Source organism: Cydia strobilella, chromosome 18 (assembly GCF_947568885.1).
Source record: "Cydia strobilella chromosome 18, ilCydStro3.1, whole genome shotgun sequence".
NCBI lineage: Eukaryota > Metazoa > Arthropoda > Insecta > Lepidoptera > Tortricidae > Cydia > Cydia strobilella.
In genome coordinates this window covers 7,731,747-7,746,132 of record NC_086058.1, presented here as the reverse complement: position 1 = coordinate 7,746,132, position 14,386 = coordinate 7,731,747, and the positions used below count along the sequence as shown (strand labels likewise).

Genomic DNA, 14,386 nt, shown 5'->3' with positions numbered 1-14,386 from the left:
GCACTTATTACTGTCCAAGGTAAGTGTAAGTGAGATTATAGTAAAGAAAAGAAAGGAAATAAATACAATCCGAATTATTCATATCATAATATTCCATTTGACTTGACACAGACACACACATGCATGAGGACATAACCATTGACCAATCGGATTATCGGACATTGACAGTTCATGAGTTCAATGCTTTATTTTATTTCATTCGTTCTTTTGAGTGCTGCCACTACAAAAATTACCTACCAGTTTGCTGTTTTAGCCAACTTTAAAATCGCGATTACTTTTGCATTATGTTGCGTTGCATTCACATTTCACATGACACAATAAAAAAAAGGAAGAATATGTCAGTGTCAGACAGAGTTCCAATTTTAATTTTTAGCTAATTTTGGTCAGCGATATTGTTTTCCGTCTCCTCTCCTCTCCTCATTATCCTTAATTAAAACAATCAATGGTAACTTAAAACTATAGCCGAAGTACTAAACATGAAAGAAAAATGGAATTTTATTTTATACCTATTATGGTTTTCTTATTTGATTATGTCCGCTGTGCTCATGTTCGGCCAGGGTTTTCTTTTATCCCGCAAGACTTTGAGCGATGTGACTGAATGCGTGCCTTTCAGCAGGATCGGGTGCGACGGTCGAAAGACGAATTCTAGTCAAGTTTCGTGTAGTGAAAATGAGAAGATCCGTCGTATTTTATCTAATCCTGGTGCGCCGATAGTATGCGCGGGTGAACGGAACAGGGTTATGTTTGTGTTGGTGGACGCGTTACGTTACGACTTCACGGACTTTGACGAGGGTTTGGTCAAGCCGCTTCCGTACCAGAACCGGCTGCCGGTGATCCAGCGAACGCTGGACCGCTGGCCTGATCGGGCGCGACTGTTCCGTTTCATGGCCGACCCGCCCACCACCACGTTGCAACGCATCAAGGCGCTGGTCACTGGCTCGCTGCCCACTTTCATAGATGTCAGCTCTAATTTTGCTGCTGTAGAGATGCAGGAAGATAATACAATAGACCAGGTAATATTACATTTTCTTTTGAACATAGATAGATAGAATACTCTTTATTGGCACAACCTCAGTGAAAGATACAGCTTAAAGAAAAACAATTGATTAATGATAGAGACAGACAACAGGCACTCTTATTGCTAAGCAGCGATCTCTTCCAGACAAACTTTGGGTATCAGAAACAAATAAATTAATCAAGAAGAGTAGTATCTTTACATACATGAGTATTTTTTATTTAAATTGTAGAGAAGGGCCTATAACAATTTAAAATTTTATGTTACAGTTGTTTAGAACAGGAGGCAAAGCTGTGCTTCTGGGAGATGACACCTGGTCCCGAATCATTCCAGGCAGATGGATGAGATCCCATGCTATGTACTCATTCCACACCTGGGACTTGGATACTGTTGATTTAGGTTATTATTTAGTATTTATCATACAGGCAATATCAGCTTATTGCCATTTGAAGACAGATATCTAGATCTGTTTTAGAAACAAGTAATAAAACTACAATATTATAAAACTATAGCAGTTTATATAGCTTGGTGTCACAATTAAACTGTTTTGTGAATATTCAGTATATTGTTTTCAATGTGAATTGAGATATTTCTTGAGTTAACCTAGATATTTCTTTACAGACATTGATTCCAAAATATATGATGAGGCACTAAAATCTGACTGGGACCTACTCCTAGCCCACTACTTAGGAGTAGACCATGCTGGGCACAGATATGGACCAAACCACCCAGAGATGACCAGAAAACTTGATGAAACTAATGCAAGGCTGGAAAAAATTATAGAAATGCTGCCACCAGACATCCTACTTTATGTCATTGGTGACCATGGCATGACTGAGACAGGTATTTGATTTTTTATCTAGCATTTCATTATTAATCTATTTTATCTACATTTCTAATTACAATTTTTGTTGTTTTTTTTACATTATTTGTTATAAAAAAAATATATATATATAGTTGTCATATATTAAAGAAAAAGTGACGAAGCCCTGCAGTGGTGAAGGCTGGATCAAAAATACCAGAACACAAATCAAAAATATTTAATAAAATAATCTGATTTGTTCCCAAAGTTGTGTATTATTTAACTAGTTAGTTTATTTAGGCCTGCCGGCTTTAAATACTTTATTGTAAATGTTAAATAAGTAAACACTTTTTTCACATTGTTTTAGACTGGCACACATGGAATTATCGTTTGTATTAAGTATAATCCGCATGTTTGCTATGCTACTGATAACATTGTTGATTTTTATAACTATCCAAGGAAATGCATATTAGGCCAGGAAATAAATGCCCAAACAAAAAAAGGTATAGAGGGAAATGCTTGGAATACAATTTTTGACTTCGTAGCTTTGTTTGGACTAGTTAGGTGAACATATCAAAAGTCCCCGGCCATAACCCTGGTGCTGGGGGGGAGAGCGGGGTTTGAAGGTTCCATTTTTCGGTTTTTCGATTATATCTCGGAAACTATGCGTCTGAGTGACTTGGCCACTTATACAAAATGAAAAGAGATTTAATTTGTTACAAGTTTTATTCAGTCAAGTTTTTCGATGTCTTGTATAGTTTTTGAGATATCCGCTCTTGAAGGCTTATTTAGGGCTCTCATTTTTATCTTGATTATCTACATCAGTGAAGTGAGAAAAAGTAAGGGCAAATCGCCTAGCATGGTAGGGGCATGTGATGCGGAGGGATGAAAGTCATGTGACGAGAAAGGTATTAAGAATGAATGTGGAGGGATGTACGAGGAGAGGAAAACCGAGGAAAAGGTGGATGGACTGTGTGAAAGATGATATGAAACTAACGCAAGTGAATGATGAGATGACGGGTGACAGAGAGGTATGGAAGAAAAAGACATGCTGCGCCGACCCCAAGTGAATGGGACAAGGGCAAGCGAATGATGATGATGATGATCTACATCAGTGAAGCTGCTAGGCCGGGTTTGGGATCGTTTTCGTATAAATCGGGGGTGCTGAATTCATTTATGGTATCAACATTGACACCATTCCTAAGTAAAAACAAAACTTAAAAAAATGATTTTTTATAAAACTCCTCTTTAAGCTTAAACCGCTGAACCGATTTTGTTGAAATTTGGTATAGAGATGGTTTGAGTCCCGGGACAGTACATAGGATAGTTTTTATAACCAAAATCATCTTTTCAGGGTGTGAGAAGTGGGGTGGAAATTTGAATGGGGAATCAATAACCGCTGAACCTATTTAAATAATATTAAAGAACCTATTTAATTATATTCTACATGTTTGATTTAGTTGATAATAATACCAAACATTCAAACCTAAATTTAAACAGTATTAACCTCAGGAATTCAACTTCGGCGAAGAAGCTGAATTCCCCTCACACCAAATTTCACACCTTCAAAGTATGATTTTTGAGATAAAAACTATATTATATCCTGTCTTGGGACTTAAAACACCTATTTACCAAATTTCAACTAAATCGGTTCAGCGGTTTAAGCGTGAAGAGGAGTTTAAAAAAAGTTATTTGTTTAAAGTTTATGTTTTTACTTCGGAAAGGTGTCAATGTTGATACCATAAATGAATTCAGCATCCCCGATTTATTTAATAAAATTATAGTTTTTTGTTTTTGTTTTTTGTTTTCATTTATTTATTAACACAAAGCATATACATTCTAAAAATTATGACAGCGAACAAAGCCCCCTAAGGCTTAACTGCCGGTGTTAAAATGACACCAATTGTTTATTCAGGTGACCACGGGGGAGAGAGTAGAGCCGAGCGTACAGCAGCCTTCTTCGCATACCGCGGCGCGGGACTCTCAGATGTGGATACAACTCCACCGGGCAGTGAAGTGCAACAGACTGATTTCACACCTACAGTCAGTGCGGCGCTCGGATTGCCGCCACCAGCGCCTTCACTAGGGAACCTTCAGCTGTCTGTGTTACCTAAAACCACTGTGCCTGTTATGCTGTTGCAGATGACTAATGTTTTGAAACAGGTAAATAAGTGATCTCTGCTTGATCTATCTGTGATTAATTTTCTGTTATGTGCATTTAAATCATAAGAAAAATTACTGCAATTATGGTTAATAACTTTAATTACAGCCATTGGTTATTAGAATTTGGATTTGGTGACTTTCTTCTATTTTGTATGGAGATATAGGAGATATCTATCACTTCTTATGTTTGGGTCCGAAATTCTTCAATAAAAAATATTCCATTATGTTATATGTTACAGATATCACAATACCTTGTAAGGTATGGTGAGGAGTCCATGCAAGTGCCTCTGGAGAAGCTGGCTGTGCTGATAAACGCCACGAGGGAACAGATGAGCAAGGCGTCTGCTGTGGAAACTGTTGACGAACTGAATGTTTTTATTGCTGATGTTAAGTAAGTACCTGGACATTTATTTTCTTGCAATAGGAGACACGTCTATAAATATATGCCCTTTTTATCGTGGTTTGTAAATAAATTACCGTGTACAACACAATACAAGTAGACTCTAATTGATTAGTAATAGTAATAGACAGATTTGAATAGTAACTTGAAAATATTTTTCTTTTTGGTACAATTTATCTAGATTAATATTTCAATTAGCACTCCAATTACTGTGTTTGATCAAAGTAAAACTTACTATACCGTAAAACATCTATGGGGTAAGCTTTGTATATACCTCAAGTATATATACCTATATAGGTAGAGTACACACGAAGTTGATTTTGGATGGATTACTCATTGATTGTTTTTGATTATTCAATTCACTCTGTTTCAGGGCATTGGTCAACCACACTCGTAGCATATTTCGCGAAGTATGGGTGGAATTCGACTCCTTGTCCATGCTACGAGCGTTACTTCTCTTCATCCTGGCCGTATTCTTCAACTGGCTCGTCACTGAAGGGCTCCCGATAGACCGCGTCCCACTAATATTCGCAAGCTCATTTGTTCCAACTGGATATATATCTATGGCTGTATGCATAGGGATATGCTACACCGCGTATTATTTTCAATTAATCGAAAACGTATTACATGCGATCATTTTGAGCACTGGCATAGTGTCTGGAGTGTTGACAGGCGCTTTGGTCGTAATGCATTGGGACGGCATATCCACAAGATGGTACGAAGGCCGATCGACTTTCTACGAGCGATTCGCTAGAGGCGCGCTTATCGCATCTGCTGCAGTTTTAGTATCAAACAGCTACATAATAGAAGAGGGAGCCGGTTTAGCCTTTCTATCATTATCAGTACTCGGTTTGATGGCGTGGAATGTGGGAACGTTGAAAGCGGCGGGACTGTGGGCGTGTTTTGGAGTGGTGCTGGCTTGTTCGCGGCCTTATAGAGGGTGTCGGGAGGAGCAGGGGGATTGTTGGACTTCGGGCGGCGCAGCGAATCGGGAGCAGGCGTCAAGGGCGGCGTTGGTTCTGGCATTAGGTAAATATATTTAAGAGGCCGGTAACGATTTTAGTCGCAAAAATGTAAAATTGATAGATTTAGTCGGTGAAATTTTACTCCTTTTGTTACCTAATAGAAATTACAAGTACTGGTTTCTATTAGCACGTCTTATTATCTTTCATTTTAATAGATACATTTTTTGAAAACTGACTCTCTAAATTAGTAATGATTTTTTTCTGATTGACATTTAGGTAAACGCGCGTATTTTGTCGCTCTTATTTGTAAATTTCGTAAAGTTTGGACTGCTATAAAATGGTTATTTTGTATTACACATATACTGTATTCCACCTTTAATAGACTTCATTTTTGTTATTATGACTTTGAAGTAGGTAGTGTAAATGAAAGTTAGACAAAATCAATTTTCTCCAGAAATTACTTCAAAACAAGTGGCAATTTCTCTGAAAATTGACTTAATTTCAACGTACTTTTGATACGTAAACAATCTACAACATTTGCTGAAACTGTTCTTATACATCATTTTGTATAATTTACCACTAATTTTTTTATGAATTTTAAAAACTGCCCTTCTCGTCATATAATACCGGTGACGCACGCTCGCGACCTCAGTAGCGCGGGAGCGCTTGTATATAGCGCTGTATAATACGCTTGACTATTATGGCGGTCACGTTGTTTCATGCAGGGGCCAGCGTTCGGTTACTGTGTTAAAGTCGTACCTCTTAAGGAACTATCTTACCTCATGTAATAGTACATTATTGTCGAGGCTCGGAAGTAGCTACTTGCTGGCTGAGGATTCGTTTTAAACGGACGACCTTGGGAGTCCGTTTAATTGAATCCGAAGCCAGCAAGTAGCCTTCCAGCCGAGTCAAATATAGTGTTTTTCTTAAAAATGGCGCAATAAATACAAATATTATAGAAATATTTTACAAAAGCAACGTTCTTATGTATATATTTTCACAAAAAAAAGTAATAAGATTTGCTTTGCCGCCGTTTTATTTTTTTTTAATTAAAAATAGAAGTGTATTTTTCTGCTGAAAATACGCCAACCTATTTGAGACAGCTAAATAGTCGCAGTACCAACATTATAATAGTAAGTACTGATCATCTGTTTGGCTGTTTAATGGACCTATGCCTTCATTTGATATGGCCACTTTAACTTTTAAAAAGTTTGGAACTCGACAAATAATGGAATTTGTATGCAACATTGCAGTCCCGAAATCGAGACTGCAATGTTTTTAACTTTTTAATTTTTTTACTGACCATAAACTACGCACTTCGCGACCTACTTTTTAACCGGCAACGTCGACTTTGCCGTCCATTTTTGAGAAAAAAGTATTTGAACAAGTTGTTTATCGTACCTACCTACTCAGGTCACGTTCTTGATTTAAACATTGATGGGTTTTAGTTTTTTCATTTCTCATGCTCTGAAAGAGGGTCATTGTTGTTCTAAAAGGTGTGCAGAAAATGATACATGTCTGCACTAGAGCATTTTACGTTCGAAGTACGATTTTTTGAATTTTTTTACGATAAGCAATTGAAATTTGAATTTAAATGGATTTGTTATACAATTTCCATTCTGATATTTGACTCTCCATTCTATAAATAGAGACACTTTTGCCTAAATTGTTAACTGAAGGTAGGGTACCTAAAAATACTATAAAAAATTATACTAGGTCATGTTTTAAAAAAGACATGCATTTTACTTTCCTCGTATTCGAAATGAAAAGTAGAGTGTTTAACTCGGGTGAAAGGCATCATTTCAGCCTCGGACTATTGGCGCTCTCACTGCGTTCGAGCGCCAAAAATACCTTGGCAGAAATGACTGCCTTTCATCCCTTGGTTAACAATCTACTATTATGTAACATTTGGTAGGGTCGGTGGGCGGTTTGGTGGCGGTGGGGCGGCGCTTGACGGGCTGGCGCGGGCTGGCGGCGGCCGCGGCGGGGCTGCTGGCGTGCGCGCACTGGGCCGTGGGCTGGGGCGCATTAGGTTAGTCCTTCCTTTATCGTGGTTCATATACCTCCTGGTTATCATCCAGGCAACAAGACGACATCTTTGTAACTCAAGAGGTAAATATATTTAATGAGTTTGTACTTGAATCTCGGGTAAATCCAACTGTCAGATTTTGCGATTTTGGTATTAAGAAAAGGTAATAGGGTAGATATTTACTAAGAGGGTCGAATGGATTTACCCGAGTTTGAAGCGACACAATTTACTGAATTTACCCTATTCAATCGAATAAAATCAACAAGTATTTTTTTGCATGTCCTTTACTAGAAACTGTGGCAGATTTTTTGGCATACCCTGATTCATCATCATCTTCCTCGCGTTCTCTGCATTTTGCCACGGCTAATGGGAGCCTGGGGTCCGCTTGGCAACTAATCCCAAAAATTGGCGTAGGCACTAGTTTTTACGAAAGCGACTGCCATCTGACCTTCCAACTCAGAGGGTAAACTGGGCCTTATTGGGATTAGTCCGGTTTCCTCGCGATGTTTTCCTTCACCGAAAAGCGACTGGTGAATATCAAATCATATTTCGTACATAAGTTCTGAAAACCGGGGTTTAAAGTTTGAACCCGCGACCTCCGGATTGCAAGTCGCACGCTCTTACCACTAGGCCACCAGCGCTTGGCATACTTACTTACTCACTTGGCTGGCGCGACGACCCAAAATGAATCCTGGCCTCCAACACAAAAGCACGCCACTTTGCCCGGTCCAGAGCGATACCCACGCTCTGCATACCCCGACTCGACGCTGGACGGCTGGACGCGATGTCGGGCTGGACGCGCTTGGCTTACCCTGATTTAATTTTTAAAATAAAATTGTTTGATTTTAGGATCAGTGGGTCGGTCGCGATTATTAGCGCGCGCCGCTTGGCTAGCGCTGGCCGCCGGGCTAGCGCTGCTGTTGCGGCGCGACGGGCGCGGCGCCGTGCTGCCGCTGCTCGTGTGCTCGCTGCTACTCTATGTGGCTAACACGTTGGTATTGGGCGCGGCTTATGCTCCGGCCGCGGCAATAGCATTACTGTCTGGCTATTTGGCTTTGAATATCGTGGCGCTGTTGAAGACCGACGGCTCTGCTAAGTCATGTAAGTTGTTTAGTTTGTATGTGCTGCTCTTTGAGTGCTCACTATAATGTGGCTAATACTCAATACCAGGTGTGGCGTATGTATATACGGATATTCTTTGACAGCATTCATTCAGCAGAGCTTGAAATCGCTGGGCGAAAAAAATGCCGGGTTAAATATGTTTCTGATATAACACCTAATTTTTATTACGTGTCTGACGGTTTCCAGCATCATCACTATCATGAGTTTGATATGAGGTGCCATTTCATTGCGTTACCTATCACCAAAGTTTCGGAGGTTTCCTAAATTTAAATTGAATCAGACTTCAGGACAATCAGGACTCTTGTTTAATTCTTGCTTGCATTAGATCTAAAAAAAACCGGCCAAGTACGAGTCGGACTCGCGCACGAAGGGTTCCTTACAATTACGCAAAAAACGGCAAAAAATCACGTTTGTTGTATGGGAGCCCCATTTAAAAAAAAAAACTGTTTTTAGTATTTGTTGTTATAGCGGCAACATAAATATATATCATCTGTGAAAATTTCAACTGTCTAGCTGGTTCATGAGATACAGCCTGGTGACAGACGGACAGCGGAGTCTTAGTAATAGGGTCCCGTTTTTACCGTTTGGGTACGAAACCCTAAAAACTAATAAACAGTTCGATATATAAGCTTATGAAAAATCTAAAATTGCCTTTGATTCAACAATAATATAAAGTCAGGAACTCAGGACAATAGTGACGCAATTGTCTAATGAAAACATAAAATTCCAGCTATGGCGACCCGCTGCAACTCCAGCGTGGCATGTCTGTGGGTGCTGCTGGGCTCGTATCACTTCTACGGCACCGGCCACCACGCCACCATCGGCCACATCCGCTGGGCGCCGGCCTTCCACGCGGGCGACCCGCACTACACCGGCTTCGGTCCGCCCATCATCGGTTTCTTTGTGATGCTAGAGCTATTCGGTAAGTCCTTTATGGTGAAAGTCGCTGCACACCACACCTCTCACGTACCGTGTCTCTAGAGTGATGCTCGGGTTGTATCACTTTTGCGGCACCGGCCACCACGCCACCATCGGACACAAAGTTTCTTCTGTACATACCTCGGCGTGAATAGGGGTCAATTATATTCGGCCGGCATCGCGTCGGCAACCCCTTACTTCACGGCCACGGCCTCTGTAGTAATGTACTATTGCAGGAATGCCGCTGCTGTTCGGCGCGGCGACGCCCCTGCTCGCCCTGTGGCGCGGCGCCGGCGCGGCGGGCGCGCGCGCACAGCTCACGGCCGTCTTCCTCGTGTGCCTCAAGGTCGCGCTCTACTTCGCTATCAGGGTTAGTAACATCATATTACATATGGGTCTATTGTTTCCCATATAGTTTTAAGCATAGAGTAACTTATACTAGAGCGGTACTGTCATATTAAATTTTGTAACCCCAGTAAATTCACTGCCATCTGTCGACACACTTTAAAACTAAAAATAAATATTTATAAAAATACGATAAAATGTATTTAAATATGGATAAATGATTTTTTTTATTTGCATTAATTATTTTTATATGATTTTGACCCATGTTCTTTCACTGGTATGCATTAACCCTTAAATGCATAATGATGTATATATGCATCGTATATTTGATGGTCCGTGGCTCAATATGCAGCTATCCAAAATCACATTTATTACTTTTATACAGCATGACACATCTATTTCAATTTATTAAAAAGTTATACAAAAAATCATGCATTTAAGGGTTAAAATTATAAATAACAAACGAAACAGTCAACGCCCTCTATACGAGTGTAGGCCAAAACTAGTGGCGCCATCTGATCGAGAATCAAATTTTCGTGATTTTCGAGGCACGTTTTTTCCTTAGACTGTATCCATCTATTACGGAGTTATATCTATATTTGTTTTAAGTCATAATGTATCTGTCCACATTTTCGTTAGTCATAATTTGGTTTTTCTCAGAAACGCGTAACTTTTCAGGATTGCCATAAAACAAACCTAACCTAACCTATCTATACGATAACCTGAGGAAAATCCTGAGAAGTTAACGGTTTCAGAGTTATGACTAATGATAATATGACAATCATTACATTATGACTTTCAATAATTATGTCAAACAAATGGACCCCATTACATATTTGCGTGTGCCGGTCGTGTCGGCAAGTACAATCAGCCATAAAAGTGCATGGCGACTTCATCAATGAATTCATTCATAATTTCTCCATGCAGTTTCGCAGCTCACTGTACATTAAAATGAACACAAAAATTCCGTATCAAGAATAGTTACAACGACGGCTGCGTTTAGCTACTGCATTACAAATAAGAGGTTGCGTTCGCAACAAGACTTATGGTGAATTGGTGATTCAGTTTTGACACAGGCATTTTTCTCATTTCTTTACCGTTTACAAGTATGTGCTTGCTTAAAAAAAACTGGGTTGCTCGAATTCGTCCAGGGTTGAGTTAGGAATTAACAATATTCGTAAACAGTGTATATTTATTTTAAGGTTTACAAAATAAATATTTTAATTCTAGAATGAGACACGTTATCTATCAAGTACCCACTGCGTGTGAGTCGTTTAACTTGGGTAAATCCATCCGACCCTCTCAGCAAATATCTACCCTATTACCTTTTCTTAATACCAAAATTATACCAAAGAGAATATATAGGATAGAGGGTTACTGTCATAGTAAATTTTGTAGTCACAGTAAATATACTGCCATCTAAAAAATGAAAATGTATGAAAATACCAAAGAAAATTATATTTATCCCTTGAAGTGGCAGGAACCGCAAGGCGGACAATTAACGTCATTTAAATTTGGAATTTGATTAATTAAAATAAAATCGAAATTTCTTCATACTCATAATCATTATTGCATATCACATTGTATCTTAACCTATACTTAACATAGAATTGTGTACAACATGACACCCTGTAGGGCACAGCAAACAGTTTATTCAAGAGGAGAAAGTTTTTTGTACAAGGTTATATAATATATAAGTATTATTTATTGTATGGGTACTTTGTTAATTATAATTATTGGTCGTGAAAAAATTCATTTAATGTATAATAGGCTTTTTTAATCTGGTGTTCTTTTAATTTTTTAAGAATTCTTTGTCGGACTTGGTGTTATTTATTTCGTTACTTCAACTCAAAAATGACGTATGCCACTTGAAAGGATATATGGATTTTTTTATTTGTATTTATTACTTTTATATGATTTTGATTGTTAAATAACAAACGAAACCGTCAACGCCATCTAGCCGAGAGTAGGCCAAAGATGTAGGCGCCATCTGACGCATCTGTCCGAGAATCAATTTTTCTTGATTTCCGAGGCACGTTTTTTCCTTATACTCATTTATAGGTCTTTGTTAATACTAAGGTAAATTGCATATTGCTTATGTTATTTATGTGACAGTCGTTCGTGTGCGCCCTGTCTGCCACCATCCACTGCCGCCACCTGATGATCTGGGGCGTGTTCACACCGAAGCTGCTGTTCGAGGCGGGCGCGTGCGGCGCCGCGCTGCTCGGCGCGACCCTGGGCGCCGCCGTGGCCGCCTGGCACACTCCCGCCCACCAGAGAAACAGTTGACATAAACATTAAACCTAGCCGACGAATGATCACTCTGATATTAGGTAATTAGGTTACTGGACGTTGGGTTGGCTGTTGCAAGTTGTGATTGATTTGTTTGTGAGAGGAGAAGCTAAAGTCAAAGTAAATGAGATGTGAAAATATTTATTTTTATTAGATGGTCTTCTTGTCATCGATGTAACGGCCTTTTAAGGGATGCCATCTAGTGAGACTACTATGTATTTTTATCGTAGGATTTTTGTTTGACATAGTAAAATATTATTTGTTCTGTTTGTTTTAGACCACAGTATGAGGTATGAACTGAAATTGTTTTATGCCAAATATTGGTGGATGGCACTATGTACGATATAGCTTTATACTTTATGCATTTTTAGCATTACGTGTCGTAATGGAGGTGTAATGACGTTATTGGGAATGTTTATGATTTTTAAATCGTGTATGGCTGGTATAATTTAAAAACTCCATTGAGATACGGGTTTGAGTTGCGGTTAGTGATTGTACCGATTTACTGTCAAATAAGACAATTTCAAATAGTCCATTCCTTAGGACAGTTCCTCTTAGTAAACGATAACTGGCAAATAGATCGTATTAATTTTCAATGTGTTCTAGAGTCTAGAGGACTGGGACTCCTAGAAATTGCCATAATAGTATTAATAGTTATACATTTTCTATGATATTTCATGTAAAATAAGATTGTAACTGACACTGCCGTAGAGCCTGTATGTTAAAATTCTTAAAGGTTGTTGTAGCAAAGATAATGTTAAATTTTTCTTATTTTAGAAAACGCAAGCTGTGATTCGTGATATTTGCGATAATAGAAAATGAACCAAATTGTATAGGGGATTTTGACGTGAAATCGAGTTTATAAATTGTTGCTTAATCGTCATTATCACTTGTTTAAAATACACGTGAAATTGAACTTTATTGTAATATATCACGAATCATTTTCTTTTAAAAGTTTACGTTAAACAATGTATAAAACTCGAAATGTTTTTCCATGTGCCCATTGGCGCTGGTGCTCAGAGATTAATTAAGAAGTATTTTGTCATTGGTTGCTTGTATCAAATTATTCTAGGTAGGATAAATCGTCTATTACTTAAGATTCTGTTTAATATTCACACAATCCAAGTAAATTTTCACATCTAATGTTTTTGGTTGGTTGGTAAGGTGTCCAGCTATTGTAAGGTGTCCAGTAAGAGACGATTTACCCTACCTAATAAGAGTACAATTGTTGTGTTGTCACAAACCGGAATGTCTTTACCAGTTAATGGGCGTGCTATGTGTACATATTTTATTAAGGTAATGTGAAATGAAATATTTAATATTGTTTGTAAATTATATACTATACATATACAACACTGATTCACTGCCAAAAATGACCATGATGCTTTTATAGTTCAATACTAAATTTTAAATGATAAATATTGTATTATAATGTTGACAGTTTGACTGATAATCTTTTTCAACAAATTTATAGATCCAATAGGGATGAATTGATTATGACAGTGATATTATAGCGGTCATTGTAGAAATGTAGGTAACAAACCTTGTGTTGTAGAAAATTGAGTTGAATATGCGAAGTGGATAATTGTACCATTTGTACCATCAGTATTTTATGTAAGCTAGTCTTTGGTGGAAATCAATTTTTAAACATGCAGATACGTCTGCGAGCGATACTCCAAATTTTATATTAACAAATCCAAATTCCAAATTTTATATTTTTTTTTATAGAGCAACGCACGGATTGCGGAGGTTGCAGGTTCAAATCCTGCCGGAAGTGTAACTTTTTTCCATTTTTTCCTTTAATATAAAATTTGGTCTTTGGTGTATTTTAAACAGAAGCCAAAGTAGTGTCTTAATTTGTGTGGTTTATATTTTACTAGATGAGAAGCCGAAGTTCGCTCGGGTAAAATAAATAATAGTACTCATTTTGAATTAAGTAACTATTTACTTTTAGACTTAAATTCAAACCTTCATTAAGGCGGTTACATATCTCCAGAAACTTTAAATCCGATTATTAAAACCACGAAGATCTTTCCCCTTTTTTGGCTGACCCTACCTTAATAATGTTTGCCTGAAGTATCATTGCCTACCTTTTCAAGAGCCCGATTGATTGCAATTTATTTATCATTATCATTTGTGGTACCTTGTAAAAAAAAACCAGCCATATCGTCTCTGGAGGAGCCCAAACTTAGTATGTTCTGAAAATTCTTTTTGTTTTATTAAAAAAAAATGGTTGAAATGTAATGATGTGATATATTTTTAGAATTGCCTCAAAGAGCCCTTTCGTATAGTACAGTCGCCGTCAGATATATCTTAGCGCCCAAGGTGGTCAAAT

At 38.2% G+C, this 14,386-nt stretch overlaps 1 protein-coding gene across 1 annotated transcript; it reads left to right on the top strand.

Moving 5' to 3' along the window:
• Positions 1 to 361: 361 nt before the first annotated feature.
• LOC134749515 (uncharacterized) lies at positions 362 to 12,312 on the top strand. Its single transcript, XM_063684461.1, has 11 exons — positions 362 to 1,013; positions 1,285 to 1,414; positions 1,637 to 1,858; positions 3,733 to 3,980; positions 4,220 to 4,371; positions 4,754 to 5,409; positions 7,261 to 7,377; positions 8,224 to 8,475; positions 9,227 to 9,418; positions 9,651 to 9,784; positions 11,875 to 12,312. Exons 1-11 carry the CDS (start codon positions 477 to 479, stop codon positions 12,046 to 12,048), a joined length of 2,814 nt encoding a protein of 937 aa, XP_063540531.1. The 5' UTR covers positions 362 to 476; the 3' UTR covers positions 12,049 to 12,312.
• The last annotated feature ends 2,074 nt before the right edge of the window (positions 12,313 to 14,386 follow it).